This window comes from Suncus etruscus, chromosome 1, assembly GCF_024139225.1.
Source record: "Suncus etruscus isolate mSunEtr1 chromosome 1, mSunEtr1.pri.cur, whole genome shotgun sequence".
Classification (NCBI taxonomy): Eukaryota; Metazoa; Chordata; class Mammalia; order Eulipotyphla; family Soricidae; genus Suncus; species Suncus etruscus.
In genome coordinates this window covers 64254013-64268954 of record NC_064848.1, presented here as the reverse complement: position 1 = coordinate 64268954, position 14942 = coordinate 64254013, and the positions used below count along the sequence as shown (strand labels likewise).

The following is a 14942-nucleotide window of genomic DNA, read 5'->3' as shown; positions in this document are numbered from 1 at the left end:
ATGAGACCATATAGTGTCTTTGAGCTGGGGGTTTTGCTAAGGCTGAATCCTGTATCGTGCAACAGTCCATGATTTGTTGGGGGTAAGAGGGGCCATCAGCATGAGTCAGCAGGTGTGCTGGTTGTAGTTCTTTGCTGAGGCATGAGAACGGGGACCCAGACGGTGTCTTTCACTGAAGAGCTGGAAGGTGGTCTGTTGGGGCAGGAGGTCAATCTTAGTGCATACCGATTTAGGAACTGAGAGTAAAGAGGGTTAAATTAGGGGAAGATAACAAATCAGGATTAGGAGATGAGGGGATAGAAGAGAGACAGGGGTAGGGTAGAGGCAATACATGACAGGGGCTATATACAATATATATATGAATTGTGATTTCGTCTTGGAGTCAGTACATAAAGTCACATCCACATAAAGACTGACTTTAAAGATCTATTTGAGTGTTATCATCCAAATCTTTGGCATTCCGTTTCCTTTCCTAGGAACCGTCTGTAGGAGAAGAGTAGGTATCCTGGCATGTGGGATCTTCTGGGTCCAGCTGCAGCCTCCCTCTCCAGTATGAAAAAGCATGGGGGAGGAGTTTGCCTCCACCCCCTCCCCCCCAGAGCTCAGATGCCAGACCTGGCCTTGAGCCAGCCTGGCGTGGGGGGCTCTTGGTCTCTTGGACTAACTGGTCAGTCCTGGAGGCCTTTGGCCAGCTGTCTGTTCAGATTCCCAGCCATGCCAGTAGAAGAGGAGTAGTAATCCTGGCATGTGGGATCTTCTGGGTCCAGCTGCAGCCTTCCTCTCCAGTATGAAAAAGCATGGGGGGAGGAATTTTCCTCCTCCTCCTCCCCGCAGAGCTCAGATGCCAGACCTGGCCTTGAAAATCAGCCTAGCGTGGTGGGCTCTCAGTCTCCTGGACTGGTCAGTCCTGGAGGCCTTTGGCCAGCTGTCTTCCCAGATTCTCAGCCATATCCATAGGAGAGGAGCAGGAATCCTGGCATGTGGGATCTGGGTCCAGCTGCAGCCTCCCTCTCCAATATGAAAAAGCATGGGGGAGGAGTTTGCCTCCACCCCCTCCCCCCAGAGCTCAGATGCCAGACCTGGCCTTGAAAGCCAGCCAGCCGTGGGGGGGCTCTTGGTCTCCTGGACTAACTGGTCAGTCCTGGAGGCCTTTGGCCAGCTGTCTGTCCAGATTCCCAGCCATGCCAGTAGAAGAGGAGTAGTAATCCTGGAATGTGGGATTTTCTGGGTCCAGCTGCAGCCTTCCTCTCCAGTTTGAAAAAGCATGGGATTGGAGTTTCCCTCCTCCCCCCTCCCCCCAGAGCCCAGTTGCAGACCTGGCCCTGAAGACCAGACTGGCATGGGGGGCTCTCAGTCTCCTAGACTAAGTGGTCAGCCCAGGAGGCCATTGGCCAGCTGTCTGCCCAGATTCTTAGCCATACCCGTAGGAGAGGAGCAGGAACCCTGGCATGTGGGATCTTCTGGGTCATTTTCAACTTTTTCTAAGCAATTGTTAGGACTAGGTAAAATATTCTGTAAAGACATAGAAGACATGAACATACTATAAGCTACCTTGAATAATTGTCAAAGACCCTTTTCAGGTGAAAGCAGTAAAGTTGTGATTAAGAGATTTAACTTTAGATGTATTTTAAAAGAATTAAAAAATATTTGTTAGAAATTAATAATATGAAGATGAATGCATTGTATTTATAAAATTAAATTATTCTGACTACATGACTTCAAATAAGTAAACAGCATACTTAGTAATTAGTTTTTTATCTTAAGAACTGTTTAATTTATAAATTAACAATTACTCTTATTTATCCAATCTGGTAAAATATTACATTTGCAAAATGTTTATTGAACTATCTGATGTGTCAGAGCAGATGCAGTGAACAGATTTATGAAAAGCATAGAACACTTCATTGTAATATCAACTGATGTGAGAACACCCAGAAGAAATAATAATGGGATATAAAAGCCGCAAATGTCACTTGTCAAAATATCTTTCAAAAAAATAAACCTGTAATTCTCAGTATTTTATCATTTCCATATCATTTCCCTGGCAGAGTTAGGTTTCCCAACAATAGCTTTATTGGAAAAACTGGGGAAAAGAAACAATAACTGATAACCATGTATCAAGTTAAAGATTATATCCTTCTCTCTTTTTTTTAAACATTTTAAACACTGTGGTTGCAAAGTTATTCATAATACAATTGTTTCAAGACTCGACTGCTCAAACACCAATCCTACCACCAGTGTGACCTTCTCTTCAACAATATCCCAGACCCCCTTACCTTAGCAGGCACAAACAAGTTTACTTTACACTTTATACTGCTTGTTATAACAAAATGGCAAGTGAAATTATCATTAGAAAATTGATAAATATAAAAAAAGAAAATAGATAAATAAAAGCTAATTTGTAATAATTGTTAGATCTCACAGTGTTGTTACTAAAGACATTGTCTGAGCATTTACCTTATAAGATGGTTGATGTTGTCATTGCCTTCTGTGTTATTGTTTTCACTCATTGAATTTAATGGACTTCTATACAACTTGTTTTGCAGTATATTTTTTTCCTTTTTTATATTTTATTATTAACATAAATATCAGTTTAATGTGGCTTCTTCCCTAAAATTCCATCTTTTAAATTATAATAATATCTTTATTTAAGCACCATGATTACAAACATGTCTGTAGTTGGATTTCAGTCATAAAAAGTACACTTCCCTTCACCTAGTATAACCTTCCTGCCACCAATGCCCTCAATCTCCCTCGTACTCCACCCTCAGCTTAGAGACAGGCATTTTATTTCTCTATTTACTTCTCATTATCATTGTAATGATAGTTGTTGCTGTAATTGTTTATCTACCTGCACTCACCACTCTGTGTGGGAAGCTTCATATCGTGTGCTGGTCCTTCCAGCCCACATCTCTATTGTCTCTGGGTATTATTACCATACTGTCTCTTATTTTTCCTAAATCCCCTAGATGAGTGAGACTATTCTGTGTCTATATATCTCCTTCTGAGTCATTTCACTCAAAATAATAGTTTCCATGTGCATATATGTATAGGAAAATTTAATGACTTCATTTTTCCTGGTGGCTGCATACTATTCCGTTGTGTAGATGTACCACCATTTCTTTAGCCACTTATCTGTTGTTGGGCATCTGGGTTGTTTCTAAATTCTGGCTATTGTAAATAGAGCTTCAATGAACATAGACATGCAGAGGGCATTTTTATATTGTGTTTTTGTCTATACAATGTTCTCAGCAAATTTGCTGAGCTCCTAAGGGGCTGTCAACTTTGCCAAATTTGGAGGTGTCACATAACTGTGTATGAGGTTACACACTCCAAAAGCTCTGGAGTTGGGACAATTTGGTGGCTTGGTGGCTAGTTCAGTTGTGGACTTAGGCTATTTATATATTGAGGATGCTTGGGGTATGGGTGGTGGCTGCTAAGCTTCTGAGAGGGAGGATAATATAACAGCCCTCATTCTAACAAAGCCACAGAGTGCTCTGCTCAGAAACCAATTTATCTGAGACAATTCAGTAACTTGTAGTCTCTTTCAAAATTTAGATCTTTCTCTTCTGTTATTTGACTTTATTGGTTTTCTAAAGCAAAAATGCTATCTATTAAAATATATTAAATATACATTTTCTTTTTGTTTTTAAATTTTACCTTAATAAATATGGAAAATTAGTAAAACTAATGTTAACAGTGATATATACTTTAGGGGAAAAAAAGAATAACATTATCAGGTAATATTGGAAACTGGTTGTAACTCAAAAAATTTAAGAAAAAATTTGTTTATCAAATGAAATTTGCTTATTTACCACTGTTTAAAAAAATCATACAATTTAGGGAGCATTTTTATACCTTACTATATGTATATCTTCACCACTCATATCACCAATATCTTAGTAATATCACTCAACACAAATGAGCTCCTATTCATATTGTTTATCTTCCCCTACTTCCTCTTTCCCTTTATAAGCACCAAAGTTTTCTGTTTATTTTACATACATGAAACCACACAATGATTTCTTATAATCACTGATTTACATCATTTATAAAATCATTTCATGTATTTTATTACAAAACAAGCAATTTCTGCCTTCTGTCCTGTGCCTTAATATTCCATTCTAGGCTTGGCCTATCTTCTAAACCTAGGAGATGTCTTACAGAGCATAGACATTTGCCCTTCCCACCCTGAAACCTCATCTTCTAAAAAACAGTTCTTTTTTGAGTTGATTGAATTTCTCATCTAAATGATTGCTTAACTTCACTGGCAAGTTCTTTATTATTTTCTCTAGGCAGTACTGTGAGTCTTGATTTTCGGTTCGCATTGACTGGGCTCATTTTTATGGGCTTGCATACTAGATTTCTGTACCTATCTGCAGCTGAGTTTGTTTGTTTCTCCATTGTTCTTTGAGTTTTGTGGGTGTCAATGGTAGGCTAGGCATAGGCATTTAGATTCACAATTGAGAATTGATCTTTTGTGTTTATACCAGACTGCTACTAATAATACACCTGCTGTTCATGTTACTTGAGTATTCCCAGAAAATTGTCAACTAGTTATTCAGTTGAGTTAATTGTGATTTAAGGCTGCATACTGTATGAGAAATAGTGCTGCATCCCAAATGCCCTCAATATAAGAGATGTATGTAACGCTTTTGTTCAGACACATTAGCATCCATGCACTTTGGGGTTTAGAGTATAGGCAGGGCCATTCCCTGGCCTAAGAGCAGGATACAATGGTGGAGGGCAGAAGAATGTGATGCCCAGCTTGCAGGAGTTTGGCTGCATGGAGTTTCAGTGTGGGGAGGTAAAAGACCCAGGCTTTATAGGACACCTCACAGTGGTCCTCAAACTATGGCTTGCGGGTCACATATTGTATTTGATCTGTTTTGTTTCTTCATTGCAAAATAAGATATATGCAGTGTGCATAAGAATTCGTTCATAAGATGAAACTACGCCTGCCCAGTGGGGCCCAACTGTGAAAAATTGTGAGTGCTGCCTGTGTGTGTCTGTCTACTATCCTGTTGCGTGAATCTCTTGGGAGTGGGCTGAAAAGAGGCTCCAGAAAACTCGCTCTCCCAGAGGCCAATTCTGGGCAGAACGCCAAGGAACTGCTCCATAACGTAAAAACCGGTTATGCTTTGCAGAAGCCAGGTTCCCTGTTTGTGACGTCAGGCTGGGAAAATCCATGAAACTACGCCTGCCCAGTGGGGCCCGACTGTGAAAAATTGTGAGTGCTGCCTGTGTGTGTCTGTCTACTATCCTGTTGCGTGAAACTCTTGGGAATGGGCCGAAAAGAGGCTCCAGCAGAGCACTTAGCTCCACTTCACTCTTTCTAAGAAAAGAACACCATCACAACAAGAAGAAAAAATCACACAAAGAACTGTGCTGGATCACTGAAACCCAGCATTTCTCTCTGGACTGTCTTCTCTGCTGCGTGCTTGGGCCTAAGATTTAATCCTGTGTGAGGCTTCATCCACGGAGGACTCCCCTCCCTTGGAGGCAAGTCGACCCATCCAGAAAGGGCGGAGCCAGAGGAGTGTGCTGCCTGCATCATTTAGCCAATGAATACCACCACAACATGTACAAAAACCCACAAAGGGGCCGGGCAGTGGCGCTAAAGGTAAAGTGCCTTCCTTGCCTGCGCTAGCCTTGGATGGACTGTGGTTCGATCCCCTGGTGTCCCATATGGTCCCCCAAGCCAGGAGCAACTTCTGAGCACATAGCCAGGAGTAACCCCTGAGCGTTACCGGGTGTGGCCCAAAAACCAAAAAAAAGAAAAACGCACAATACAAGTGTGACAATGGGGAAACAACGCAGGCCAGCAACAGACATAGAGAATGAAGATGACAATTCTGATGACCAGATAATGACAAACCAACTAATCCACCTCTCAGATAAGGACTTTAGACTAGCAATATGGAAGATGCTCAATGAACTCAGAGAAACCATGGATCGAGTTGAACAGAACACTAATAAGAACCAAGAAAATATGAAGACAGAAATCACAAAACTCCAAACTGAAATAACATGTCAACTAGCAGGCCTGAAAAACTCAGAAAGAAAGTGAATGACAAAATGGATAATCTCTGGGATAGGGTATCAGAAGCTGAGAATACACTTGGTACTATGGAAGATGAGATAAATAATAATTCCATACAGTGGGAGAGATTGGAAAAAAATTAAAGCAAATGAACATACAATGGAAAAATTAGTCAAAGAAAGGGAACAGATGAAAATGGAAGTCTATGATAAGCTCAACAGAAATTTAAGAATCATTGGAGTCCCAGGGACCCAGGAAGAAAATTTCCAGGAAGAATCAACGGTCAACGACATAATTAAAGAGAAACTTCCAGAGCTAAAGAATATATGTGATCAAATCCTGCATGCTCGAAGAGTACCAACCAAAAGAGACCCCATAAAAATCACCCCATGACACATCCTAGTCACAATGACGAATCCCACATATAGAGACAGAATTCTGAAAACCGCAAGATCAAAAGGGGAAATTACATTCAAGCAAGCATCCTTGAGATTTACAGCAGACCTGTCACCAGAAACACTCAATGCCAGAAAGCAGTGGTGGGATATTCTGACAAGACTGAATGAAATGAATGCTTCACCTAGAATACTGTACCCAGCAAAACTCACTTTTTGGTTTGACGGAAGAATACATGGTTTCACAGACAAAAAACAGCTCAGAAACTCTACAGACTCAAAACCAGTCTTAAGAGAAAAACTGAAAGACCTAATCTAAGACAAAACTACCCAAAAGCTCGTTCGCTGCCTCGCCGCCCGTTTGAGCGCCTTCGGACGTTGCTTGACCTTTTCCTCGGCGGCGCCTCGGCTCTCCCTTCCGCGACTCCCATTTCCGCATCCGCTTCCTCCTCCGACCTCGTCATGAACGGGCAACTCAACGGCTTCCACGAGGCGTTCATCGAGGAGGGCACGTTCCTCTTCACGTCCGAGTCTGTGGGAGAAGGCCACCCAGATAAAATTTGTGACCAGATCAGTGATGCTGTTCTTGATGCCCACCTGCAGCAAGACCCTGATGCCAAAGTGGCTTGTGAAACCGTTGCTAAAACTGGAATGATTCTTCTTGCTGGAGAAATTACATCCAGAGCTGCTGTTGACTACCAGAAAGTGGTTCATGAGACCATTAAACACATCGGATATGATGATTCTTCAAAAGGATTTGACTACAAGACTTGTAATGTGTTAGTAGCTTTGGAGCAACAGTCACCAGATATTGCTCAAGGTGTTCATCTTGATAGAAATGAAGAAGACATTGGTGCTGGAGACCAGGGTTTGATGTTTGGTTATGCCACTGATGAAACTGAAGAGTGTATGCCTTTAACCATTGTCTTAGCACACAAACTAAATGCCAAGCTGGCTGAACTGCGCCAAAATGGCACTTTGCCTTGGCTCCGCCCAGATTCCAAAACTCAAGTGACTGTGCAGTATATGCAGGATCGAGGAGCTGTGCTTCCCATCAGAGTCCACACAATTGTTATATCTGTCCAACACGATGAAGATGTTTGCCTTGATGAAATGAGGGATGCCCTGAAGGAGAAGGTCATCAAAACTGTTGTGCCTGTAAAATACCTTGATGAGGATACAATCTATCATTTACAACCAAGTGGCAGATTTGTCATTGGTGGGCCTCAGGGTGATGCTGGCTTGACTGGCCGTAAAATCATTGTGGACACATACGGCTGGGGAGCTCATGGAGGAGGTGCCTTTTCGGGCAAGGATTATACCAAGGTGGACCGTTCAGCTGCTTATGCTGCTCGCTGGGTGGCAAAATCCCTAGTTAAAGGAGGTCTGTGCAGAAGGGTGCTTGTTCAGGTCTCTTACGCTATTGGAGTTTCTCATCCATTATCTATCTCCATTTTCCATTATGGCACCTCTCAGAAGAGTGAGAGAGAACTGTTAGAGATTGTGAAGAAGAATTTTGACCTCCGCCCTGGGGTCATTGTCAGGGATCTGGATCTGAAGAAGCCAATTTATCAGAGGACTGCAGCCTATGGCCACTTTGGTAGGGACAGCTTCCCATGGGAAGTGCCCAAAAAGCTTAAATACTGAAAGTGTTAGCCTTTTTTCCCCAGACTTGTTGGCGTAGGCTACAGAGAAGCCTTCAAGCTCTGAGGGAAAGGGCCCTTCTTCCTAAATTACCTGTCCTCTTTCAGCTCCTGATCAGTTGCAGTCACTTATAGTCAATGACATGAATTTTAGCTTGTGTGGGGGGCTGTAAATTGGGCTTGCTATTCTGTCCCTAGGTGTTTTGTTCACCATTATAATGAATTTAGTGAGCATAGGTGATCCATGTAACTGCCTAGAAACAAACCAACAACACTGTAGTGAATAACGCTTTGAGATTGAAACTTTGTATGCCCCATCAAGCTACCCTCTAAAATGCTAATTGCATTGACTTTCCCACCAAATGCTGAACACGTCCTTGTAATGTGCACGTAAAGTATATGTTAGATCCATTCTAGCCTGTTTGGCAATGCCACAGCCCTGTCAGCATGAATTTGTAATGTCTTGAGCTCTCTTATGAATGTAAAGCCTTCCTTTATCTTCCCTATAACTTGATCCACTTCTAATTATGTAGCTCGTTGTCAGGGAGTGTACCCTATCCAATCAGTCTTGCATGTAACGCAAGTTCCAATGGAGCTCTAGCCTGACATTTTTTTAAAAAGGCAGTTACCATTAAACCATCTCCCGGTGCTTATGCTCTTAATTGCCATCTCTTAAACAGCACCAAATCAAAATCTCTCTACTTTTCAGCTGTCTTTTGGAGGACATACGTAATAAGGTTTATATTTAGCAAACCAATCCTATGCATGGTTTCAGCACTAGCCAAACCACCAACTCCTAGTTCTAGAAAAACAGGCACTTGGCAGCCTTGTGTCATACAGAGAAGTCACAGGGCAGTTCCTGGGGTCTGTAGGTTGCACACTTTGGTACCAGATAACCTTTTTTTTTTTCTTCTTTATAAGAAAGACTGAGTATTCCACACTGCACAATAGCTCCTCCCAGGGTTTTAACTTTGTAACTTTGTTTTATTTTCAAAACCAGGTCCAATGAGCTTTCTGAGTAGCTGGAGTAGCTACAGAGAAACCAGCTTTCCTTCAGAGAGCAGTGCTTTGGCGGGGAGGAGAAAAATCCCTTCATACTTGAACATTTTCTAATTGCTTATTTATTGTATTCTGGGGTATGGCGTAAGTACAGAGAAGCCATCACCTCAGATGGCAGCTTTTAAAAGATTTTTTTTCCTCGACACCATGATTCCTTTAACATGTTTCCAGCATTCCCAGGTAGGCCAAGGTGTCCTACAAAAAAACCTTGGGTTGGACCTACAGGGGGTCTGGCTGGTGTTAAGAGAAGGGAGGGCAGAGCTGGTGCGGCTGGCCATGGAGAAAGCAGACTTGGCTGGTGTTGTACAGAGAAGCCAGCTTGTTTACATGCTTATTCCATGACTGCTTGCCCTGAGCAGAAAGTGCCTTTCAGGATCTATTTTTGGAGGTTTATTACGTATGTATGGTTCTCAATTCCAACAGTTTAATGAAGATCTAATAAAATGCTAGGTTCTACCATAAAAAAAAAAGACTACCCAAAAGACACATCAAATTTCGATATAAAGATGGCATTAAATCCTAGGACTATTCTTTCTCTCAATGTCAATGGACTAAATGCACCACTTAAGAGACACAGAGTGGCTAAATGGATCAAAAACCTCAATCCAACCTTCTGCTGCCTACAAGAAACGCACCTGAATAGTCAGAACAAACATAGACTCAAAATAAAAGGCTGGAGAAAAATCATCCAAGCAAACAACACCCATAAAAATGCTGGAGTGGCCATACTAATATCAGATAATGCAAACTTTATACTCAGGAAGGTTGTAAGGGACAAAGATGGACATTTTATATTAATCAAGTGGTATGTAGAGCAGGAAGAAATAACTCTCCTAAACATATACGCACTGAATGAGGGTACAGCAAAATATTTAATACAACTTTTGACAAATCTGAAAAATAATATCAATAACAACACAATAATTGTGGGGGACCTCAACACAGCTTTGTCAACATTGGATAGGTCAACCAGACTGAAACCCAAGAAGAATATACTATACCTGAAAAGAGAAATGGAAGAAAGAGGCCTAATGGATATATATATATCCACATATGACACTCCATCCCCAGAAATCTGGATACACATTCTTCTCCAATGTACATGGGACATTCTCCAGGATAGACTACATGCTGGCACATAAAACATACCTCCATAATATCAAGAGGATAGAAATTTTGAAGACTACCTTTGCTGACCACAAGGCTCTGAAATTATTTCTGAATTCCAAAGGAACTCAGAAGAAAAACATTAACACCTGGAAGTTAAACAGCCTCATACTGAATAACCAGTGGGTCCGAGATGAAATCAAGGAGGAAATCAAAAGATTCATGGAAACAAATGACAATAAAGACACAAACTATCAGAACTTATGGGACACAGCAAAAGCAGTACAGAGAGGAAAATTTATAGCTTTGCAAGCACACATCAGGAAGAAAGAAGGAGCTTACCTGAGTAGCTTAATGACACAGCTAATAGAACTAGAAAGTGCTCAACAAAAGGACCCAAAAATAGGGAGACAGAAGGAAATAACAAAGCTGAGAGCAGAAATCAACGAAGTGGAAACCCAAAAAACGATCCGAAAGATCAACAAAAGCAGAAGTTGGTTCTTCGAAAAAATAAAGATTGATAGACCACTGGCAAACCTAACAAAGAGAGAGAGAGAAACTTGATAACTCGTATTAGGAATGAAAAAGGAGAGATCACTACTGATATGACAGAGATTCAAAGGGTAATCAGAAACTAATTTGAGAAACTCTACACCACTAAAAATGAGAACCTGGAAGAAATGGATAAATTCTTGGACTCTTATAATCTTCCACGGTTGAAGGAAGAGGATGTAGCATATATAAACACCCCATCACCATAGACGAAATTAAAACGGTAATGAAAAGTCTGCCCAAAAACAAAAGCCCAGGCCCAGATGGATTCACTAATTAATTCTTTCAAACTTTCCAAGTGGAACTACTACCAATCCTGCCAAGACTCTTTCATGAAATTGAACAAACAGAAACACTTCTAAATAGCTTTTATGAAGCCAACATCACCTTGATAACTAAACCAGACAGAGATGCTATGAAAAAAGAAAATTACAGACCAATATCGCTGATGAATGCAGATGCAAAGATCCTCAACAAAATCCTGGCAAATAGGATTCAATGCCTCATTAAGAAGATTATCCAGAAAACCGGCAAAGCTTTGCAAAAGCCGGCTCCCTATGTGTGACACCAGGCGGGGAAAATCCGCGAAAGTACACCGGCCCAGTGGGGCCCAACTGTGAAAAACTGTGAGTGTGACCTGTCTATGTCTGTCTACTGTCCTCTTGCGTGAAACTCTTGCGAGTGGGGCAAAAAGAGGCTCCAGAAACCTCGCTCGCCCAGACGCCATTTTCAGGGAGGGACTACAGAGCATGAAAACCGGCAAAGCTTTGCAAAAGCCGGCTCTCTGTGTGTGACACCAGGCGGGGAAAATCTGCGAAAGTACACCGGCCCAGTGGGGCCCAACTGTGAAAAACTGTGAGTGTGACCTGTCTATGTCTGTCTACTGTCCTCTTGCGTGAAACTCATGTGAGTGGGGCAAAAAGAGGCTCCAGTGGAGCCTTTCTAAGTCCACTCTTTCTAAGGAAAGAACTCCATTGCAACAAGAAGGAAAAATCACACTAAGAACGGCGCTATATCACAGAAGCATACATTTCTCTCCGGACTGTATTCTCTGTTGCATGCTCAGGCCTAAGATTTGACCCAGTGTGAGGCTTCATCCACGGAGGACTCCCCTCCCTTAGAGGCAAGTCAGCCCATCCAGAAAGGGAGGAGCCAGAGGAGTGTGCTGCCTGCATCATATAGACAATGAATACCACCACAACACATAGAAAAACCCACAATACAAGTGTGACAATGGGGAAACAACGCAGGCCAGCATCAGACATAGAGAATAAAGATGACAATTCTGAGGACCAGATAATGACCAACCAACTAATCAACCTCTCAGATAAGGACTTTAGACTAGCAATATGGAAGATGCTCAACGGACTCCAAGAAACCATGGATCGAGTTGAACAGAACACTAATAAGAACCAAGAAAATATGAAGGCAGAAATCACAAAACTCCAAACTGAAATAACATGTCAACTAACAGGACTGAAAAAGTCAGTAAACAAAGTGAATGACAAAATGGATAAGCTCTGGGACAGGGTATCAGAAGCTGAGAATAGACTTGGTGCTGTGGAAGATGAGATACATAACAATTCCATACAGCAGGAGAGATTGGACAAAAAACTTAAAGCAAATGAGCAGACAATGGAATAATTAGTCAAAGAATGGGAACAGATGAAAATAGAAGTCTATGATAAGTTCAACAGAAACAACTTAAGAATCATTGGAGTCCCAGAGACCCAGGAAGAAAATTTCCAGGAAGAATCAACGGTCAAGAACATCATTAAAGAGAAACTTCCAGAGCTAAAGAATATATGTGATCAAATCCTGCATGCTCGAAGAGTACCAACCAAAAGAGACCCCAGAAAAACCACCCCAAGACACATCCTAGTCACAATGACAAATCCCACAGATAGAGACAGAATTCTGAAAACAGCAAGATCAAAAGGGGAAATCACGTTCAAGCAAGCTTCCCTGAGATTTACAGCAGACCTGTCACCAGAAACACTCAATGCCAGAAAGCAGTGGTGGGATATTGTGACAAGACTGAATGAAATGAATGCTTCACCCAGAATACTATACCCAGCAAAACTCACTTTCTGGTTTGATGGAAGAATACATGGTTCCACAGGCAAAAAACAGCTCAGAAACTTCACAGACACAAAACCAGTCCTAAGAGAAAAACTGAAGACCTAATCTAAGACAAGACTACCCAAAAGACACACCAAATTTTGAAATAAAGATGGCGTTAAATCCCAGGACAATTCTTTCTCTCAACGTCAATGGACTAAATGCACCAGTTAAGAGACACAGAGTGGCTAAATCGATCAAAAAACTCAATCCAACCTGCTGCCTACAAGATACGCACCTGAATAGTCAGAACAAACATAGACTCAAAATAAAAGGCTGGAGAAAAATTATCCAAGCAAACAACACCCATAAAAAAGCTGGAGTGGCCATACTAATATCAGATAATGCAAACTTTATACTCAGGAAGGTTGTAAGGGACAAAGATGGACATTTTATATTAATCAAGGGGTACGGAGAGCAGGAAGAATTCACTCTCCTAAACATATATGCACCGAATGAGGGGCCAGCAAAATATTTAATACAACTTTTGACAAATCTGAAAAATAATATCAACAACAACACAATAATTGTGGGGGACCTTAACATGGATTTGTCAACACTGGATAGGTCAACCAGACTGAAACCCAACAAGAATATACTAGACCTGAGGAGAGAAATGGAAGAAAGAGGCCTAGTAGATATATATAGGACACTCCATCCCCAGAAACCTGGATACACATTCTTCTCCAAAGTACATGGGACATTCTCCAGGATAGACTACATGCTGGCACATAAAACATACCTCCATAAGATCAAGAGGATAGAAATTTTGCAGACTACCTTCGCTGACCACAAGGTTCTGAAATTATTTGTGAACTCCAAAGGGACTCAGAAGAAAAACTTTAACACCTTGAAGTTAAACAGCCTCATGCTCAATAACAAGTGGGTCCGAGATGAAATCAAGGAGGAAATAAAAAGGTTCCTGGAAAAAATTGACAATAAAGACAGAAACTATCAGAACTTATGGGACACAGCAAAAGCAGTACTGAGAGGAAAATTTATAGCTTTGCAAGCACACATCAGGAAGGAAGAAGGAGCTTACCTGAGTAGCTTAATGACACAGCTAATAGAACTAGAAAGTGCTCAACAAAAGGACCCAAGAATAGGAAGACAGAAGGAAATAACAAAGCTGAGAGCAGATATCAACGAAGTGGAAACTCAAAAAACAATACGAAAGATCAACGAAAGCAGAAGTTGGTTCTTTGAAAAAATAAACAAGATTGATAGACCACTGGAAAACCTAACAAAGAAAGAGAGAGAGAGAAACTTGATAACTCGTATCAGGAATGAAAAAGGACAGATCACTACTGATATGACAGAGATTCAAAGGGTAATCAGAAACTACTTTGAAAAACTCTACGGCACTAAAAATTAGGACATGGAAGAAATGGATAAATTCTTGGACTCTTATAATCTTCCACGGTTGAAGAAAGAGGATGTAGCATATCTAAACACCCCCATCACCATTGATGAAATTAAAACAGTAATCAAATGTCTGCCGAAAAACAAAAGCCCAGGTCCAGATGGATTCACTAATTAATTCTATCAAACTTTCCAAGAGGAACTACTGCCAATCTTGGCAAGACTCTATCATGAAATTGAACAAACGGAAACACTTCCAAATAGTTTTTATGAAGCCAACATCACCTTGATACCTAAACCAGACAGAGATGCTACCAAAAAAGAAAATTACAGACCAATATCACTGATGAATGAAGATGCAAAGATCCTCAACAAAATCCTGGCAAATAGTATTCAATGCCTCGTTAAAAAGATCATCCACTACGATCAAGTAGGTTTCATCCCAGGAATGCAAGGCTGGTTTAACATCCGTAACTCTATCAACATAATACACAACATCAATAACAAGAAAAATAAAAACCACATGATCATATCAATAGATGCAGAGAAAGCATTTGATAAGGTCCAACACCCATTCTTGATCAAAACTCTCAGCAAGATGGGAATGGAGGGAAGCTTTCTCAATATAGTGAAGGCCATCTACCACAAGCCAGTGGCAAA

The 14942-nt window shown here is 41.1% G+C and overlaps 1 protein-coding gene across 1 annotated transcript; it reads left to right on the top strand.

Moving 5' to 3' along the window:
- The first annotated feature begins 6847 nt into the window (after window positions 1-6847).
- On the top strand, window positions 6848-9610 carry LOC126009230 (S-adenosylmethionine synthase-like). Its single transcript, XM_049773629.1, has one exon. The coding sequence runs from the start codon at window positions 6901-6903 to the stop codon at window positions 8083-8085; it is 1185 nt and encodes a 394-aa protein (XP_049629586.1). The 5' UTR covers window positions 6848-6900; the 3' UTR covers window positions 8086-9610.
- Window positions 9611-14942: the final 5332 nt, after the last annotated feature.